We start from the raw sequence: 22,534 nt of genomic DNA on the forward strand, positions 1-22,534 counted from the left end.
TATTCATTATTACAGTTTTTTTTTTTACAGTAAGCAAGTCTGCATATATTCTTGTGAAAAAAATATTTCTTACATCAGCTCTATATATCTTACTGTCATAGTCGGAAGAAAAAGATACACTATAACTGATTATATTATTGTTTTCAAAACAAAATAATTGAATACTGCACTTTTTTATAGTATTATGTTTTGAGCCATATACACTTACATATATACTGCCATTATATTGTTTATACTGTCACATCTTGTTTTTAATGAAGGCAATTATTTAATTCTGGAGGCAAGATGTACAGTACCTTTATTATATCATGCTATCATTTATCTTTCATAAAAGGGTTTTTAGATCATATATTTTTGGAAGGGGGTTCCTCATTAATATTAGATCATTATTTTTAGGGTTCTTGGCCTCAGAAAGTTTGAAAACCCACAATTTATGCTTTTTTCAGTAATGATGTAGCTGCAATCCAAACCATTTCATTAGAAGCAGGTGTTCACATACTTTTGGCCATGTACTGTATGCTTATCTTGTTTTCGGATAATCAGTGTACTATTGAACCGGAATGACATCTTCAATAAGAAGACAAGATCTGATGATTTCAAACTCAGCATCGAAAAGGATTTAACGCCCACATGTCATAAAAAAAGACGGGCGCATATATGGATCTACAAATATAAATGCCATTGCCAAGTCAGTTAAACTTGTTTCCATTTTGGATAAGTTTGGGGTTTTCCTGCTTTCCACTGCCCATCGACAGGAATACTCATCATATTTCACACATCATCATGTAGTGCCTGTCTGTCTGCAGTTATCAGCAGGTGAACAGCATGACCCGAGTCAAAGCCATTTTACCAGAAGCCATTATGCAGAGGTGACGTGACTGCAAGAACAGACTCCAGACTCATCAGACCTCTATTATAGCCTCTACTTTTCCTGTTAGAATAAATTAGTATATGATTGTAAAATATTCTGGTGGTCAACTATTATAATCTGCATGTGTTAAAGTCAGCTTGTAAAGGCACATTAGATGGGCAGTAAAGCTGTTTTAGTTGTAAATCTAAAAAGCCTATTAGGTCCATAATGACTCGCATAACCATATTTCATTATGTTAATTAGCACAAAATGGTATTTTTTGAATTGTGATAGATAATATTATTATTATTATTATTATTATATACTAACATTTTCTTAATTAAAGGTAAAGTGGGTGATTTCTTAGATCCCAGTAACGGGACACTTGAAGTGCTTTAGCACATATTTTAGTAATAATCATTTTGATGATTTGACGATTTTGAAATTGGACATTGTGTTATCGTGGAAATGGTACTTTTAGCTGGCTCAATTTTTGTAAATTTGGAACACAACTTAATTAGACATATGTCTTTGATGTTCCTTGATGTTCCTGTCTTAGAGTCCAAATTATTTTGTCAAATATATATTTTGTATTAGTCCTGTACATTTGCTTCTATGGTAAACTTCTATACCTTTTTTTTTTAAGTACTTTTGCAATAATCTGCCACAAAGAAACCAACCATAGGTCTGTAGTCATAGTTCAGATCTAAACTCAAAAATGTGAGTGACAGTAAACAGGTTAAAGATCTTTTTACAAATTAAATTGGGAAAGGAGTCTATATTTTAAGATAAGCAAAAAGACTCGCATCACCTTTAAAGATCTTGTCACCTTGACATTGAAAAGGGTTTGCATCCCTTAAAAATGCTGCTTGAAGATGCCATTCAGGATGAGGAAATTACATTTTTAAAACTGTGGCTTATTCATTTAGATAACTATTTCAAATTTGTTGGTCACTACATAAGCGCTGCTTATATGCGTAAGATGTATAAGATGGCTTGCCTCTAAGGCTGCCTGTTTCCTTTAATGTTTTCCTGACACGGTGTGGCTGAGGTCCTGTTAGGAGAGAGACACAGAAGCAGAGGTGTGTGATAGCAACACACATACTGTACACACACTCTCATTGGGTCACCCTCACTGAGCATGCTCAGAACTGTAGGCAGGATAAACAGGCTCATTTAGCCACCATTATAAACAAAACACAATCACTCTTACAGCACAAAATCACAGGGAAGGTCCGAAAAGAGACATATTAATCCATGTCACAGTGAAAATGAAACTGCAAACATTCACATTTTAAGAGAAAAAAAAAAAACTGGTACAAGAAGCAGGATACATACTGTATGTAGTGTGAATGTGTTACGTACTGTAAGTAGAGCATTTTTATGGAAGCAATTGCGTGTTATAAAGTCAGAATTGCGAGATATAAAGTCAGAATTGCGTGAAATAGTCACAATTGCGTGTTATAAAGTCAGAATTGCGAGATACAAAGTCAGAATTGTGTGAAATAAAGTTGCTTCTGGCTGCATTGAAATTCAGGCCTCGTAACGTAATTGTGGCATCTCCTTTACACAGAGATGCTAATGCAATACTGATGAATTCAGTGACATTTGTTTGATTAACTTTTGAACCTACTTTATGGAAATTCAGCATAAGCTTTCACTCTCAAAACTGACAATATTTTACAGTTTTGGGTGCTTGAGTGTGACGTGTAAACTTGAAGGAAAGGAAAAATACAAATGAGTTCTGTTTAATTCTGTATTTCTAGACAGAAAATAAGTTTAAAAGGAGAGCAACTGGAAATGTTTGCTTATGTCTTCTGCTTATACATTTCTATTTAGAAAAAGACCCAATAATCTCAAATGTGACTCCTCCAGATTTTTTGCCAACATACCTAATCAAAACATGACCAATAATCTGAGATGTGCTATATATCCATAATACGTTGTTTCTGTATCATGTTTCCATTTTTATTTCTCTTAAGGAGAAAAAATCAGAGACAAAGTTGATGTCTCTATAATAGATAACTCCAATAAATCTCCTAAGATATAAAAGATATCTGTAACAATAGACATTTTCCTCAGGGCAGTGCAGCTAAGCCTTTGAAATCAATATAAGGGACAGAAAACCATACAGATGAATGCTTAACTAAATACACAGCGACTTTGAATTGTATATCTTGAGGACAAATTACAGAGAGTTCAATGCAGTTTTTATATGTTCAATTAGGTGTGTACTTTAAATTATATGGTTAGTATAATTTACTTTAAATTAATGTACTTTAAATTAAGTGATAATGTGCTGGTTCGGTCTTATCTGTGATACAGTGATATGGTTGCTGTTCAATATCAATGCAGGAAATCATTTTCTTAATCTTTCTTAATTTTTTTTTGTCTAAATATTATTAAAATAAGATAAATGTACACGAGAAGCAACATTGCAGATTTTTTTTTATCCAGAAGACTTTTTTTCTTCTTCCAATGAATATTTATCAAATTACTTTCACTGTCCCTATCCCATTGGCAAGAAGATATGCAGAAAAAATACTGAAAAATAATATTTATCCGATTGGGTTTAAAAAATATTGGGAAACAAGATTGGAAAAAATACTGAACAAGAACTTTTTTTTTTTTTTTTTCATTTGGTGGAAAATTGAATTTATTTTCTCATTGTACATGACATTATTCTGCATATTTGCAAATCTTGCTCTGCAGTTTTTCATGGTTATGATATGGTGACATGGCCAAGTAGGACATGTTCCTGTATGGAAAATGGAAATGGTAGGTTGATTGTTGCTCTGTGACCAAATATGAAATATGATCAAGGAACATGCCCTACTTGGCATAATCACAGCCAATTACAAGTGCTATAATAGACAAACATTAGTTTGACCAATATTGTGTACTTTTAATTTAATTGTATCTATGTTCTGAGGAGCTCTGATGCAGTTTCTTAGAAAGTGAGTATGTGCACCACCTATATGTTGTTCTTAGACTTATACTGTTGCATAGACCAGTCATGTGACTGAGGCTCCAGGGCAAAAAGAGGACACTATTCCACATCTTAGAAACTCAGGCATGAGAGGGATCATTCCCAACAGAGAATCTCAGTCATGGCACTGGGGAACACGGTCTTTGAATCCTGTCTTGAAAGTAAGCAGAGCCTCACCCTTCAATTTCATTGCACAGTCCTCTGCGCTCTAATCTTCTTTTCATGACCACAGCTCACCAACAGTAAAGGGAATTACAGTGTGTTACCAATCATATGTGTATGTTTACACAAAGTGTTGATTTTTGTACATGTGACATAATCCTGCCATCTGAGGCAGTGGCAGATTAGTTCTGATATATCTTATACCTATAAAAAAAAAACTTTATTGTCATCACAATACTCTTGCCATTCAATGTAATTGGTGGAAACACATGTTCTCTTTATTGTTTTGTAGAACAGTGGCTCTCAACTGGTGGGACTTGCTAGCAAAACAAAGATGGATGGCAACATGGAAAGGTTGCATAACATCCCTTCATTCTCAAAAACCCATTGAAATTTAGCCACACAAGGTAAAATAATTATATTAGTTAACTTTTTTGTTATGGATATTTCTGTTTAGTTTTGTAGGATAGACAGTTTTAGTACTGTTTTGGACTGTTCATTGCAAAAAACTGGGTTCATAAGCAAAACCAGTTGAGAACCACCGTTATAGACCACCTGAAGTCAAATGGTAAAGACTCTGTAAATGCAAGGCTGTGTTAAGATGGGCCAAAGTGCCAACTTCCTCCCCGTGATTCCGCATCGCGTAGCCTACGAGGCCATTTCTCCAGGCTTAGCTGTGCATTGAGAGGGAAATTAAAGTATATATTCCTTCTCCTGTAAAGAACGTGAGAAATCTGCAACATAGAATACTGCATTAATATTCTACAGGTAAAATATCATTGTTTTGCTCAATGCATTTAATGAAAAGAAGAATCAAATCATTCTGCATGGCAAGGAGGAGTTGCCGTTCAATACCACACAGTTAATAAACGAAGTCAAGCTACAGTGCTTTCAAAGCATAGTTATCGATGTTAGAATAAAATTAATTGATTGAATAATTTGAGGCTTATTGAAAGCAATATCGCAAAGTAGACGTCAACTCATGAATGTTGGATATCATCACAGGGTGGAAGGGAGCAATTGGCACAAAGCTTATTGATGTCATGCTGGCTCGAATAAAATTATGGTTTAAAGTCTCACAAAAAATATACAGTTTGCTGTTTGAATGAAAAAGTTTAATATATTTTTGCTGAAAATCAGTTCCGCAAGCTTTTTGATGATGCCATACTGTATTATGGCCTATATATCAAGCCCATACCAAGATATCAGGTCTGAATTTAAATCTAAATCACAATAGAGAAGCTTTTATTTGTCTCTTGAGCTTAAATTAGTTTCACATTGAAATAAATGTACAGCAAATGTGTTATTTTGCAAAGCAAATGTGTTTCATTTTAAGACCAAAATAAACCATTATTTTATGCATTATGAAAGACGAACACTTACATTCTGGTGACACAACACCTTTTTATTTTTCCACACTGTTAATAATCTTTTACTTTAATTATTTTCCTTAAAGGAAAAAGTTGTATTTTTCATTTAAATATCTAAATATTAAAATGAGAAAATTATACTTGAAGCAGAATTTAGTATTGAGATTTAAAAAAATAATACATCTTATATTATTTCTCATATTTTTATTTATATCCCATGAGAGGAGAACAAACTCTTTGCCAGTGGTTTAGAAAAATTCAAGATACATTATGCAATGTTGCGTAAAGTAAATTGATCTCGTTTTAGATCAATTATTTATATACTAATGGAAAGCAAGATAAACATGCTTCTTTGCAGTGCATGGAGAAATATTAATAACGCAGTTGTACATTTTATAATACAAGCACTCCAAAGGAGATTGGCTTTTTCTGGAGGTGATTGAAACGAATGTAAAATTTGATCAGGTGTCTAAAATCTGAAGCAATCACTTTTTTTTTATTACCATAAAGCATTATGCGATCTGCTTTCAAAGTGAACTTAGCTCCACAATTCACTTTGTCATTACGATAAAATCAAAGGTGGAGTGTCACTCTGAATGGAATGCATGACAGTCTAGAGGAAGTGATGTCGTGTTCATGACAGGCATATTAAATGGTTCAGTATATTTGCATGTCTGAATGAATGTTTGAGATGATAGTGACAGTTGCTCCCTGTTTGCATGCAGGAAAAACACACGCACACACACAAACAGGCATTAGCACTGAACTGCAGGCAGAGAGTCTTTACCAGGTGGTAAACAGGGGTCGTCACAGTATAATGTATGGGCTTTTTATTGGATGGCAACAGGATGACACATGATGATGGACAGGGTGGAAAAAGGAGGGAAACTTATTAGAAATAATTAAATGTAAATGTGACACCTACTATGTGGGGTGGTGTGTTTCATGTAGTGAACTACATGAAATGAAAGTCTAATGTTTCCATTTTGAAATACTTTCAAAAATGGGTTAATGTGTTTGTGTACTAGAGCTTTTGATGGAATGAATTGTGAATGAGTTGTGATGTGATCTCAATGACAGTGATAAATCCTTCTAAACAATGACAATTTTTTCAAACAGTTTAAGGAGTTCAAAATTGTCATTATGGAATTACTGAATCACACTGAGAAACAAATGACTGCAACTTCAAGCAATTCAGCACCAAAAACAACCATTCTATCATCTTCCTTGCATCAACAATGGACTCTAATGTATCATCAGGTGGTAATACAAGGTAAAACGGTGTCCTACAAGGACTTTTTCAGCACTCTGCATGAATGCAGCGGTGGCTGATAGCAGCCCGCCAACGGGACACCCTATCTATCTTTGTCACTGTCAATGCTATCAGGATCCAGTCAATATCCCTCCCTCCCGCTCTTAGAAGCATCACAAGTTTGCCCTGTGGCACTGCTGATAAACTTCCAGCCAGAAAACAAGCTCTGAGCTTTATCACATTGTAAAAGCTCATCCAAGCACCCAATTACGCTTCATCTGGGTCCTGTTTTTACCAAGAGTTAAAGTGAATGTGCTGTTATAAAGCCCCCAATCAGATAGCCTACGTAATAATCGACTGCTGCGCCCAACCTACCCTTCAGGACAACTGTACCAAAATAACTCTCCATCGAAGGGAATTAGACAAAGATAAGAGAGATAGACCTACCTTCAAGATCCTTGGTGTCGAGCAGGTCAAACATGATGATGGCCACGGCTGACCATGTTATGACGAGAGCCAGCACGAGGATCCAGGCCATGGGTGAGCTGAACGTGCTGTACAGGTCATCGGTCATGGTGCGCTTGGACGAACGTACTGGATGTGCACTCACGTCATTTTTGGTCTCGACTATGGTAGTCGTGGTGGTGGAGGACCGCGCTGTAGGGACAGATAGAGCTTTAGAAATGTATAAGTGCAAACAAGATCTTTGCTGTACAAAACAGCTTAACCCATAAAAAAAAACATTCTAAATGGTTTCAAACTGGTTCGAGCTGGTCATTTATAGCAAAAATAAGGTCCTGTTTTTATAGTAGTCACTGGGGGGATTGACATCTTGGTTGTTTTGGAGTCCATGATGGGTAGAGCTGGTTGATCACACTGGAACAATATCAAACCAGCTAGCTACCATGAAATTTAAAGGAAGAGTTGAGCCAAAGATAAAAAAAGAGTTTTCCTTTCCTTCATGAGTGTATCAATTTTTGCCTTGATTTGAAAGGTATTGATCTGAAGTGACAATCACTTTGTTGGAAGAACAGAAGACCTACAATATACAAAGATTAATTTCATATAGTTGTCCTGTTTGGAACTTGACTTTCTCATTGACTTTCATAATATGGACAAAAACCCATTTTCTTTTGATATACAGTATATATATTTTACTTTTGGAATATCGTATAAACTATATCGTATATGCTGGATGAAAGTTGTTAATAAAACTCAGTGTAGACAGGATGTAAGAGACGAGTTATAAAAACAAAGACAGCTAGACAGCAGATGAATGTTTGCTTTTTGTCTTTATCAATTCATTGCCTGGGAGAGAGATTGAATTGAAGTTGCTGTCTTTAGATAGTGCACAAATCTGCAATGGCAATGTTTCATCGTTAAAACATCTCCAAGGCCGCATGAGGAATGCTGGCGCTGTGTCATCTGTTGGCTGGAGCCCCCTTAAAAGCCTCTTTTCTAAATGGATATAAATTCTTGCGGCAGCTCAGTCTGAATTGCTGCACAGAGAGTCTAAACATACGCCACATGTAACCTTTTTATACGCTGCTGCGTTTACAAGACCCCTTTATTGATCTTTGCCAATTTTGTTGACTTAAGTCATAGTAATGATTGATTCTTGCACAACCAGTTGTGATTGTGTTTACAGAAATGTATTTGTGGATGATCCATTGTGAATCTGAGCCAAGATCGGGTTTGTGGTCCTTGTTTATGTTGGTCCTGTTGCTCACACAAGCAGTGTTTTCTGCTATCTCTACTCTTGGCTTGCACATAATGACATGTCTATGCATGTGGGGGTCTGATACAGATGTCACACGCTGAAAGTGTCCACTAAGACCACCTGTTGCATCTCTTCACATCGGTCCCAGTGGTCAAACTTAGGATTAGACATCCCATCCAAATGCTGACTCAAGAAGCTTTCTGTAGACACCCTATGCTTAGCTAGTTTGGAGTTTTGGTGCATCTTTCTGTATGTTATCATGATTTTGCCCCTGCAGATTGTCTCCAAGCTTCAGTATCTGATTGTACAGAAACATAAGATTGCAGATTGTGTACACCAAAGGCTTAGGATAAATCTTCCATGGCAACACGGTGCACAAATGCCACTTCAAAACTCACCGCGCTGTAAACCAAACAGTGGCGGAAAGAAATAGCCCTTTTTGCATTGTTTATTTTAATATAAAACCTTGTCCTCCTCAGATATCCATGGCAACTAATCCCAGGTTAGTAAATGAAAGCTGTTGAGACAATGAAGTCAGGATAAAAAACACTGCACAGCTATTCCCTCAAGTGTCACTCTAAATGTGATTTATTCATGCTGATCTGGGAGACATTTCACAGTTTAATAAGTATATCAAATTTACTTTTAAGTCTTTGCCACACTAAGCCATTTCACGCAAGACTGGGGCTCATTTATGCAGGCCCTTGACGTCAATAATAGTTTTTTTCTCAAGTCACTAATAGTGACTTCAAAAAGGTTTCAAACTTTTTGAATAGGTTTCTTTTTGTGTGTGTTTGGAAGCTGACAGGATTTAAGTGTGTTGAGAAAACACTTCTAAATCTAAATGACATCAACTAATCAAAGAAAATATACTGAGAGACACTGAAACCTTAAGCTTTCAATGGGGACTTAAACTTTTCCGGAGCCATACAAGTGGTCCACATGACTTATTGTAATTTCAAGTCTTTAAAAGTCATAAGATAACTGTGAAACTTGATATTCACTGATAATCATGATATCTGCTGTTCTTATGAGAAGCCGCGATTGACTGTTTGTAAATGAATCAGTCCTTTGTGTCAAAGCTTTTCAGTGAGTGATTTATTCATGAAGTGAACAAGTCTGATTCTTCAATCGAACTCACTGACTTAATAAACTGGTTGGAGCGAATTCAGAAGTCCTGTTATATATGCATGGAACACTTTTATGGTGCATTTGTGTCCTTTTTGAAGCTTCAGTCTTAAACATTTCTCCTTTTGTGTGCCATAGAAAACAGAAAATCATATGGGTTAGGAACAGAAGGTTAAACGAGTTCATTAATCATTTGTAATGTAAATTAATTATCATAGGTGAACAATTCCTTTAAATATATTTTCTCTCTAGCTGATTATTTTAGTTGATGACTGCCTTAAAACCTTAAAAAAGCTGTGCTAAGATCACAGGCCTGCTTCAAAGGAGTACAGATTCCCATAGAGCCATATGATATGGTGTATTTTTAGCAGCTTTCGGCTACAAAATTCCCCTTCAAAGCAGATGGCTGCCATCTAAAAGACGGTTAACTTGACTAAGAGACTAAGTTAACTTGAGGTACTTGACTGTATACTGTTAGTAGCAGTTTGTCACATGCAGCACAGTAACGTTTACTTGACTTCCTCCTTCTTATTGTTAAATGCACAGAAATGTTACTGGAAAATGAAATTGACAGTACCTTCCATCTCTCTCATGCACTAACAGGCTGAACACAATCTCAAGAGTCAATTCCCCAGTCCAGAATAGTTTTCCGATCAAAAGCACCACAATGTCTCTCAGTGCCTTTCCTGTTGGAGTTCCGATAAAACTTGGATTTGTGCCAGGGCCCCCTACAAGGAAGCCAAAAGGCACCTGTTGCTTAAAGTGACAGGAAAAAAAAAACTATGCACTTCCAACTGGTACCAAGTACCAGCAGGAAGGGAAAAAACAAGACTATGCTGTCAAAAGAGCAAATCAAGCCCTAGGTTGTCCTTATGTTTGTTACCAACCCATGATGTGTGTGGGTCAGGAAACACGGGAGAGAAGGGAGGACGGGTTTCAAGGTAACCTTATCTGTGACTGGACTGTGTGGTTTATTCTTAGAGTCCCCGGCAGCAACGGCATTATGTTTTGCCTTTTTAGGCCAGGGGTGTTACCCCCGAAGAGGAGCCAGGCTGTCATCGAGTGAGAGTGCGGAAGGCAACCACACACGCATACACACAACACACCTCTGAAAAGTATATTTTGATCCATTTTAGCACCATTTTCTGCTCATTTGCATAGTTAACGATTTCATATTATACATTAAAAGCATGATGTGCTGCATAGAGATCTCTTTAATGTGGCTAAGATTGAGGTACATAAGTATTGTAAATGGATGCATTTAAGAAACTGAGTCTGTAAGCTGTTTACGGTGGCTTGTTAAATATTCATGCAAATCAAGCAAAACCTTTTTCATAAACTGTGCAAATGGAACATTTAGAAAGTTGACCTTTAAAGAGCAAATTGCATTTTATTATTTCAGCTCTACCTTCCCTGAATTACAGGGCATAGGGAAAAGCATGAGATGTCAGAATATAACCACGCTTTCCATGTTAAAAGATTGTATAAAATTGCTTAATGAGCACAGTTTTCTTTCTTGTGTTGAGGTATTTGCTATTGTTTTTGCAGAAAAATGTATATCTAGCTGCTAAAAGACTGTTTAGTCAACTTATTGGAGTATTCTAGTATTTAGATGACATCAAAGCTAATACATGTAGACTAAAAGCTACATAACTCAATTTTTTGTTAAATTCTTAAATTTTTAAAGCTAAGTTTGGGTGCAATTTTGAGGAATTTGTTGTATTTTTTCACAATTAAAATACCATTTTGGGGCAGGGACTAACTAACTAATTAACTGCTAGCTAAGTACAAAATATCATAATAAATAGCAATTATTTTTATGATTTATAAATGATTTTTGCTATTCTGTTTGGTGATGCTAGAGGTGTTCACCTTTATATAACATTATTACACGGCTCTGTGGAATACTTGATTCTGATTGGTCAATCGTGCCATACAGCGGTATGTTATTCCCAGATAACAACCACTGAAAAAAGATAACACAGGCTCGTTTTTTTTTTTTCACAGGCCGGGTTACTGAAGTCAGCAGCGCTATTTGCTTGCAAGGAAAGGATTTTCTTTGTGGAAGTTTTGCATTTGGTGAGCTAATGAAATATTAAAACTCAGTCAAATCAATATTTTGTGTGCAGTTTTTTAATTATGCCATCCAGTATGGTGGACTCACTCTCTCTTGTTTCATTCAAACGCAGCAGCTGCCATTTTGTGACTATTGTTTTGTACACTATTGGATTATAAGATACAAACAGTTTTAAAACAGTTTAATCTGAAATCAATATCTCCTATCTCCATAATTATTTATCTGGCGAAATGCTGTGTTATAAGTGGTATGACTGTATACATATCTCTTAAATGTCCGTCTAGTTTGAACTTGCCGCGCTAGCAACTGCTCTCTCAACTTTGCGTTTAAAAACCTTATAAAATATTTAAACTCAGATCAAAATTTTGTGTCTAATTATTTACTTGTGTGGCAAGTAGCCATGTAATAAGCGGGATAATGTACATCCAGCCGGTTGTTATCTCAGAATAAACCCCCTTCAGGCTGATGCAAGATCATCCTCATCACCCTGTGGGGGGTTTATTCTGAGATAACAACAGGCTGGATGTACATTATCCCTTATACTTATACCACGAAAAGTGTAAATTATTCAATGTTATCTCACGATCAATTCGTATGAGTGAGTAAAAGGTGTCTAATTCGAACAAATTCGTACAACCTCACTCAAACGAATTCATACGATTTGTCTAAAGCCCAGTGATGGGTAGGTTTAGGGGCGGGGTCAGAGGTAGGTCATTCATACGAATTCTTACGGGGTCAGAGGTAGGTCATTCATAGGAACTCCTAAAATATGTGCGATTTAGCAAAAATTCGTACAAGTGAGGTCGTATGAATTCGTATGAATCAGCCACCTCGTAAAATTTGTATGAATTGCCATGAGATCAAGTTGAATTATTACACCTTTTTTATTTTTTATTTTAGTGGAATACCCCTGTGCTGGAGTACAATCTTGCATCTTTATTCTCATCCCTTCTAAACCCTTTTGCAGGTCAATATGAAACATGCAGGTCTGATGAAATCGGGTGCAATGAGGAGGAAAAATGACTGGCATTGTGATGCGAATCATGGGTGTTTTTCTGTACGCGCGTGTGTGTTTGTGTGCGCGTGCGGAGCCCACGCTGGGAGAAGGTTGACGCAGACACATTCTGTCCTGTTTAGTGCACCACCATGTCACCTCAGGGTTCAATCCTAGCTCGTCGTCTCTGAACAGCTATCACATAAAAGACACTGTGATGACATCTGTGACCTCCTTATCTCACAATAGCGGGGTTTTATATCATCCAGATTTACATCTAAATGCTGCCTCCCTGAATAGCTTCTCAAGTCCTTGAAATGAGACAAGACTTTGCCAAGGGTCTGAATAAACTATCTTTATCTCCATCTAATGGTGCAAAGGCGAGAAAAAAAAGCATTGTGTTTTGCAGACAATTCCATCAGCGGTGCACTGAACGTCACGCTAAAAGTGGAAGCTACATAACTATTTATTGCATTAAATAAGCAAAGCAACCAATATATTATTAAGAGCAGATACAGAAACCCTTAAACAAATCAAGGTTCAGTTTTTAGATTTTAGGGATGGGAATTGGGAATAATTTAATGGTTTTGGTTATGATTCCTCTTAATGATTCCGGTTTCTTAACCATTTCATTAACTATTATTTTTGTTTTTGTAAGGAATAAATATTCGGGGAAAAGTTTTGCTGTAGGCTATGTTTTTGATTCACTAAAAAGAACCAACCCATGAGACTACACTGGCTGTGTTGTATGTTTTTGAAAAAAGACCAACTCGCGCAATCGAACATTTGATCTGTCTGTTTCGTGCTGTGTATATTGCAGAGGGAACTGGATAAATATTTTGAATGTTCCGATTCAATCTGACTTCTGACCTGTAATGCAGCCTGAGTCATAATCATACACTGTTTGTTTACTGCCCCACCCCCCCACCCCGACTGAGCCTGGTTTCTCCCAAGTTTTTTTTTTTCCTCTTCTTGCCAACTAAGCAAGCCGTCTCTGGCTTGCTTAGTTGGGGACACTTAATTTTCAACAATATTACTGAACTGCCTGCATTGACACCATTGTATTACAGAACTAAACTGAGCTGGACAATGAAATCACTGTTTTCTCCAGAGCCTCTGAATAGATAAATGACCTAAATTAATAACTTTTTTTACAACAGAGATGAATCAATACTGAACACTGTACAGCCAAAACAAACTTAGCATTAGTTTCCTGTTATCAATGTAAAGCTGCTTTGAAACAATCTGCATTGTAAAAAGCGCTATATAAATAAAGGTGACTTGCATACAAATATATATTACAGAACACACCCACCCATTGCTGTTAGTCTCGCACCCAAACTCACACACCATTGGTTGAGCCAGTGCCACAGCGTATGTTGTAGTAATTTGCTAGTGTAATTTTAAATTTGAAAATAAAAAATAAAAAATAAAAAAGGAAAAGTTTACTAAGAATATTTCAGTAGATAAATATACATTTATTTTTCTGGTCTCTTACTGACTAGGCCAAAATGTTTTTTCAAAAAGCTTTATGAAAGATAATGCAGATTTTTTCTTATATCATCTCAGTCTTTTTTTATTTATTTCACATTTCACTGTCTGTGAAATAAAAGACAAAAAGGAAGCAACAAAAAAAGGAAGAAATATAGAGCCGATGAGCCTATAATGATGAAAAATAATGCAAAGTAGAGAAATTCTTTCACACCGTGAATGATTTAAAAAACTAATTTAGAAAAAGAAATGACTTTTTGTGAGCCATACAGATGTGGGTTCTGGAAAAAGGAAAGCAATAAACCAGCAGGTTGCGGAGCGAAAATGTGATGCATAAACTTATCTATAAAACCAAAACATTCGCTTTTATAGCATTTCCTGTCTGACACCCAATGATTTTACAGTTAACTAATGTGAGATGAAACAACTCTCTGACAATGATCTCCAAATCATTTAGTCTTATTTAAGGTACAGTAAAACTAGCATTACTAACCTGGCATGATAGACATTTGGGCCGCTTCATTGGGAAATAATCCGTCAGCACAGGCACAGACTTAAAGAAGCGTTCGTCTCCCTAATAGACGTAAGGTTTTGTTCCTCCTCATATGAAGAGATCTGTAGCTGTTGGTGAGAGGAAGCAGACCCAGCAGTAAAGGATTGGACAAAACTGCATCTTAATGGGTAATTTAAAAGAACTGCTGATGAAGTCATTAATACTTAAAGACAGTCTGCCTGGAGTGCAATAGCAAGCAGCGCTAAATGGCCATAATGGGAGGAGAGGTCAGGCCCTGATTCAAATGATTTTGGAGAACAGGAATTTGGGGAGAAAAAAAAGAAGAAAAAAAATAGGCCTAATGGGTTCTGTCATTGTGTTTCACATGGGAGGGGTGTTATGGATGTTATGAGTGCATCAAACCCCTGTTATGCCATGCCAAACCCAATCATAATTTAGTCTTGTCACTTCCAACCGGCCATCTGGATGCTTGCTGTAGCAACAACAAAGCCATAAACAAGGGAGAATATGAGTAACACACAGCAAACTAAGCTTTGCGTTTAATGGCGGGTATTTATGCGATCATATAATTCATATTAATGTGATGTACAAATAAGGATCTCTTTTTTTTTCCCACAACAGTTCTAGATTTTGAATGGGTTTTAGCTTTAGCTAGTTTTCAAGTTAAATAAGGTCTGTGTGTGGTTAACATTACTTGGAAATTCACATTATGTTTTATAACAATATGTTACACCAAGTCATTCCTCATACATTGTTAATTTTAAAGCCATTGCTATCAAAAACAGATGCTACCATTCAAAAGTTAATTTCATTCAGAAAGGCTGCATGTAAAAGTAAATACATTTATAATTTTACAAGAGAATCCTGAACAAAAAATAATCATGGTTTCTATAAAGATGTTAAGCAGCACAACTGTTTTCTTAAAAGCATCCCAGAACTTTCCGAAATACTAACAGAAATGAAAGACTTTGCCTTTAGATTAACTTCATATTTTCTTACCTGGCTGATACTTCTAGCTCTGACGCCATGCACCTTACCGACTTCTCCAGTACGTTGGAAATCGTCACATCCGTTTTTTTGAATCGCGAAATAAACCCTTTACATTAGTTTACCGATTGATAATTAAGTATAGTGGAAAATTATACAGGTTAAGTTAATTAAACGCAATACAATAGTGTTTTGGTGGTAAAAGAAATATATGTGAGTTACTTAAAAAATATTTGGGTAAAAATAACTTCTTTTTTTTTAGTGAACATTATAATAAGAAATGTTTCTTGAGCAACAACTCAGCATATTAGAAGGATTTCTGAAGGACCATGTGACACAGCTTTGCCATCACAGAAATAAATTAAATCTTAAAATATATTAAAAAGAGAACAGTTAATTTTAATTGGCGATGTTTCACAATATTGCAGTTTTTACTGTATTTTTGATTAAATAAATGCATCCTTGCTGAGCAAGGACTCTTCTTTCCTTACTGACTAGGACTACAAATATCCTACCACAATAATGTGGAATGTAGCAACATACAAACAACTGACATTTTAAAAGCACACAATGAATTTAAAATTCATGTTTGTGTGTAATTTGTTGTGGATCAAAATTGTACTCATTAATCAGAGAACACTGTTTTAACAACTCATTCAAAATTGGCATATATATCTCAAAATATATGTTATCTGGGCTTCCTACATTTATGGTAGCCTACTTTTTGTGTTTTTCAGAGACTGACATGGTCATTTTGAAATGTTGGAAAGAGTTATGTGAACACTTAGAAATTTCTACTTGTGTTCCACCGAAAAAAAAAAAAAAACCTGCACGAATGTTTTGGAACGACATGAGGCGAGTAAATGATGACTTTTAATTTGTCACTTTTTGGGGTAAGTTATTTCTTCAACACAGTGGGATAAGCTTTACTGTCTCCTTGTAATGTTTTTGACCTTTAAAAATAAATTACAGTGAATTTGTTTCTTGAATATTAACATACAGTACAGTAGTTGACGTGAACAAAATAGAGGCCTTTATGAATTTATATTTTTGTGTGTATTAGATTTAAAAGTAAAATTCAAAATGAAATATGTTATGAAAATTTTAAATGGAGCTTTGGACTTTTTTAATGAATAAGATAAGATAAGATAAGATAAGATAAGATAAGATAAGATAAGATAAGATAAGATAAGATAAGATAAGATAAGATAAGATAAGATAAGATAAGATAAGATAAGATAAGATAAGCCTTTATTGTCTCCTATTGGAGAAATTCGAAAACATGCTCACAATTATCCCATCCAGAACTTCAATTAACATCCAACAACCACACACAGTACCCCCCATAACTTTCCTCACATTCACAGAAAACAGAAGAAATTTAGTAGTATCTTATTTAGTAGTATTTGTCACACATACATCACTGCAGCTAACACACACACACACACACACACACACACACACACACACACACACACACACACCTTATCTGTTATTATTCATTAATTGGATTGAAAGCTGCACAAATGAGAATTTATACCAGTCAAGCTTGCAGTTTGGTAACCTGTACCTTCTGCCTGAAGGCATCAGCTCATACTCACTAAACAGGACGTGCTTTGGGTCGTTGGAGATTTTGAAACCCTGTTTCCTCACCGCCTCCTCGAAAAGCTCCTGAAGAGTAGTAGGTGGCATTTGGCCAATTATTTTCCCAGCCCTTTTTATAAATTTTTGGAAACGTGATTTTAATTTAACGGACAGGTTACCAAACCAAGCCACAATACCATACCGAACAATAGATTCAATGGCTGCCTTGTAAAACAGTAACATGATATCCTTGTCCACTCCATGAACTCTAAGTCGTCTTAAGAAATATAGACGCTGACATATCTTTGAGCAAACATACACTTGATGGGACCACTGCAACTGACAATCCAATTGTATACCTAAATACTTATATGTTGTTACCTGCTCAACGAGTACACCTTCAAGTGTGCTGTGATCTCCCTAGGGTCAAAAATCATTTCTTTGGTTTTATTTACATTAAAGGAGAACTCCGGTCAATTTTAACATTGAGCTCATTTTTGTGTAAATTTGGAGTGCTGTCAATACAGAGAACAACGACAAAAATCGGTGTTGCCTACACCGTGTTATCCTCTTTTTAAAATTTGCACCCTGTTGACTTCAATGGGGCAAGTTTTAAACCTGCTTTTAGCCTCTTAACATCCTTGATGTGTCATTACAAGTGCACAGAAAATGTGAGTGATTCCTTCAGAGTGAACGCGGGTGAATCTGACTGCAGTAGATGTGAAAGATATTAATAAAAATGATGTTATTTCAGCCAGCGCACATACCTGTATTTTCTTCCTGTTTTTCGGTCGAAGTCCACAGTAATCGATTGTCGAGTTCACGCGCATGATCATAGGTAACTAAACCTATGCGTGTGAACTCGACAATATAGAAAAGAACCATTTTAATATAAGAAAGTACAAAAAAATGTTGCTTTTCTCCCGGTAACCCTAGTTATGCTGGTCTCGTCCACGGCACCAATCCATAAAAACCCATCCTAAAAGCTAGCCGGATATTGATAGTGACTCATCTGGGATTGCTCCTGCTGGCTAAATTGCAAGTGTTCCATCATTGTAAAGTCCACAATATGATTTGAGTTGTATAAAGATTTGGCCACGCGACATGCTCTATGGCAATATATCCCTCAGAATTGAATGCAGCCCAATACCGTTGGATGTGTTCAAGTGTAATTAGAGTTGACAGGTCTGCAACATCCCATATTAAAGTGCTGAGATGGGCAGCCCAATGCATCACTGATTCCCATTCAAGCAAAGTACGCCGGACACCTGAATGGAGCCGCATACCTACCACACTTTCTTTGTTCAGAGACCGTACCATCAATTAAAAGCACTGCATTGCAGACGCTCTCCTGCATTCATTCATTTTCAAAGCACTCCGCTAAAAGGCGCCACTAAGAGTGTCACAATGAAAGTTCAACCAATCTCTCTCTCAAGTTCACCGGCAGCTAGCAGAGCTTGCTGGCACCTATCGATAGAAGCAGACGTGGATGCCTCGGGATAGAAAATGCGCTGAAACACTAGGCTGTAAATGTACACTTTAAACGTGTAGGATAATTGCAGAGGTTGTGAAAACGGTCTCATTCGGTGGTAATGTGTTATGTCTTGGCTGATGGGTCAGCTGTGTTTGCAAATATGAGCAGTAAACTGAGTGAACCACTCTATGGTTGTTTAGACTCACAGCTCGACTGTTAAATAAATAAATCTCCTAAATATGACATTTCTGTCATTTACGGAAGAGGATTAGGGCCAAGCAATAAAAAAATAAAACCATCTCGAGATGGTTATAATGCCAGCTTAAACTCACAGAATTCCGAGGAAAAAAAGTTGAAATACAATTTAATTTATTACAATTTAATATGAAACATGCAGGTCTGATGAAATCGGGTGCAATGAGAATAAACTCATTACATTTGGAGAATGAAGTCGTCATGTTTTGAGAACTCATAAACTTGTGTTTTATGTTTTTAAGATTTTGAGATCAATGTCGGTAAATCTTGACATTTACATACATTCATTAGCATCTAGCATGTGTTTCAGCTATCCATCAACACACTTTCTGAGCAAGTAGCAATTGAATTTAGACTTAATATACCTTGATTGATGACTATTGATGATTGTTTGTCATTAAAGTTAATCAAAGAACAAAAGAAACAAAATCACTTACTGATCTTGACTGAATAACTTTTGTAGCTTTAGCAAGAATTGATCCATATTTAATTTATACAGTGAAGATTATTCAATGTTATTTTACGTTTGATTATACAATTTCTGTACCTGAATTACTGTTAGACCTGAAAAACTCCAAGCACTTAATTCTTAGCACTGTTCTTATTTATTACTGACTGTTTTGAATTTATATTAGTAAGACTTTGCTGGGGTATAAGTTAGTTGGAATTGAGAATTGTGAAATGTCACTGGTATCTACAATTTTGGTAGCTTATTTATTACAATACAATTTTACAGTCGAAACAATGAAAACAAATAAGTATTACACATGATATTCTTTCATGTTCTATTATGGACCCTAAATGGCCATGGCTACCACATACATAAAAGTGTAGTTCCTCCACTGCTTCTCAAGTGTCTCGTTTGTCAATATTCCACACATAATCAACCAGATTGATAATGTTTCTTATGGTATTCGGAAACCACAAAACCTCGATGAATCACGCGTAGGTGAAACCAGCCTTTTTTTTTTTTATCAAAACACAAGTTTATTACCAAAGTATAACGAGTTTATTCTCGACATTTTATTTTTACTTTTTTTTTTCTCAAAACACGACTTCATTATCAAAATTTTATGATTTTATTCTTAACATTGTATTTCAAGTTTTTTTCTCAAAAAACTGTGATTTTAATCTTGCATTATAATGACTTTAATCTCGAGTTCTACATTTTTTTATTGTATTACTCGGCCCTAATCCTCTTCCGTAGCAGTCCAAAAGCACCGTAGTCATTACAACGTTTTTTTGAAGATTTTAGAAGTACAATTTCAGTCTTTAAAAAATGTATGTTTAATTCAATGTATAACTTTATTTCTTTGTAGTTGTTTATGAAATATACTAGCAATTTCTGAGAGAAAATGTCAAATTTAAACTTAAAATGTAATTTCTGAGTGAAAGTTTCAAAGTAGGCCTAAATTAAACATTTTTTAACAGTATATTTAGCCAAATTCTGTATTTGTTTTTATCTTTTCCCTGAAGGAACTCAGAAGTTGAACACATTTTGTAGTGCGGCTCTTGCCATGAAATTATACAAAAAGGATTTAAAAAAAATCACTACAGTGGCCAGGAGAGCTCAACGCGCTGCTTTTCTCCCATCTAAGCGGTGAAATTGTTTATAACTACCAACGGAATATTACTTTCTAGCCCCTCCCATTCCGAGTGCGTTGTAACTACTACGGTGGCCGTATTATTTAAAATTTACCGGCAGTCGCGAGTAATCTCCCCCTCGCATTCGTCACGGTGCCACTGAGTGTCAAAACGCGAAAGGCGATGCTTGAATTTCCAGGTATGTCCCTCTATGGCTAATGTATTTTCAAGATGGAGGCGCAACATGGCTGCCGCCATTCGAGCGACTCGCGCGTATGTATTCTAAATGGCAGATTCTACGCTTACGAGAATACTTGATTAGTTGGTAGAAGTAATTATACATTAATGAGCACATATCATTTTGAAAGAACAAAGTGTTTTTTGCTAAGAATCAACTTAAAAAATTACACAGTGTAGCTTTAAGAAAACACATGCAAATAGAAAAAAAACAACCGCAAATTAAGAAAACATCTTCATCAGTTTTACAACACTCGTGTGCTCCAAATACTCACAACACATCCAAATACAGAAACGCGCTGCAAATAGCACAGACCACAGCGGAAATGTTTTCAGAGGAACCCAATAAATGACGAACCTTTGTACAGTCGATATACGATTCACTCCTTCAAGTGAACTGTATTACTGGACTAACGTAGGGATTCGTGAATGAGGGTTTAGGGGGCGATTTCGGATTCAGCCAACTCGAGTAATTTCCTCATTATTTTCACCTGGGATGTTCCCATGACAACGCAGCACGTTGATGCTGTTTAGCATCAGCATCCAGCTGAATAGCTGTTCTTAGGACAGAAATGTCTTATTTTTGCTGTTAAATACATATAAATAAATGTTTTACCCAAAAAGTTTTTATAATATGCTTTATTTGTGTGTGAGTGTCTCAACTTTAAAAATTGCTGTCTCATCTTTGGATCCTAACATTTCTTAGCCTACCTAAACTTATTTAAACATAAGGTTACAAAAATGTGTACAGTGTTACTGATGTACAGATTAATATATTACCCTCATGTTCTTTTTCTCTATCTTTTCTCTATTTTATTTTTATTTTTCAGCTCTTCACATTTTGTATATACAAAGTTGTATGTCATAAACTTGCCATCTCTGTATGTTTTGCAAGAAAAAAAAAAGTAAAAAATAAAATAAAAAGTAGACTTAGCAATAAGCATGTCCCATCCGGCTTCGTCACTTATTGGGGTCCTCTGGGAACATTTCCGTTGTGGTCTGTGCTATTTGCAGCGCGTTTCTGTATTTGGTTGTGTTGTGAACTTTTGCAGTGCATTTCTGTATTTTGATTTGTTGTGAGTATTTGGAGCACATGTGTGTTGTGAAACTGATGAAGATGTTTTCTTAAACGGACAGTATGGCATTTTTCGCCACTAGGGGTCGCTAACCTATTTACAATAACAAAGGCGTAGATTGATGACGCATCATTTGCTAAGAATTATGGATCTTGTCGTCAACGTCAAGCCGACCGATCTAATAATGTTTATGGATGACTGAATACATTGATGCTTTTATCATGACTGTGATATAAAGCAGTTAGGGACTGCTAAGAGACAGCTATCAGCTCCACACGCGACGCGAGTCCCGCGGATATAAAAGGAATATGGACATTTCATTCTACCGAACTACACGCAGAATCACTACTCACAGGTCAGTTTATTAGACAAATTAAACTTGTGAGGTAACGCAGCGCTGTTTCAGTTGGTCTAACATTACACTATTACACTAAACTGCATTTGAATGTGTTGAAATGTATGAGTTAGTCTGTATGAGACTAGCAGTAAGCTAGATCAACATTAGAATAACATACAGCTCATATTCTGACATTTTATCATTGTTGAACTATATAACATTGATTAGTTTTATGTAAATGTGCTCACCTGTTTAATAAAGTACATGTAGGAGCGGTCGAAGTCTCGGACGTGGAGCTCTCGATTATATACTGTCTATCGGAGCTCTTGGCATCTCGAAAACACCGTGCTGATATTGATTCTCGTTTTAGTTCTCCTTTTTTAGCCAAAGTCTGCTTGCCATGGTCCATAATGTTTGAACGAAACAACAACAACAGCGTGCAAATAGACATTG

At 36.0% G+C, this 22,534-nt stretch overlaps 1 protein-coding gene across 9 annotated transcripts in view; it reads right to left on the minus strand.

Annotated features, from left to right (window-relative positions):
- Nucleotides 1–10,459, minus strand: part of trdn (triadin) — a 47,655-nt gene extending 37,196 nt beyond the window's left edge. For 5 of the 9 annotated variants that reach the window (XM_081377800.1, XM_081377799.1, XM_081377796.1 and 2 more), the window contains exons 1-4: nt 10,049–10,383; nt 7,071–7,280; nt 6,159–6,197; nt 1,851–1,904 (exon numbers count right to left, since the gene is read on the minus strand). In XM_081377800.1, the coding sequence (XP_081233926.1) occupies nt 1,851–1,904; nt 6,159–6,197; nt 7,071–7,280; nt 10,049–10,064 (319 nt within the window). In that variant the 5' untranslated portion in view covers nt 10,065–10,383. Of the gene's footprint in view, nt 1–1,850; nt 1,905–6,158; nt 6,198–7,070; nt 7,281–10,048 lie in introns of all 9 variants that reach the window. The other 4 variants (XM_081377797.1, XM_081377794.1, XM_081377798.1 and 1 more) reach the window with 2 other exon arrangements.
- Between the last annotated feature and the right edge of the window lie 12,075 nt (nt 10,460–22,534).

This window comes from Scardinius erythrophthalmus, assembly GCF_964197995.2.
Source record: "Scardinius erythrophthalmus genome assembly, chromosome: 11".
NCBI lineage: Eukaryota > Metazoa > Chordata > Actinopteri > Cypriniformes > Leuciscidae > Scardinius > Scardinius erythrophthalmus.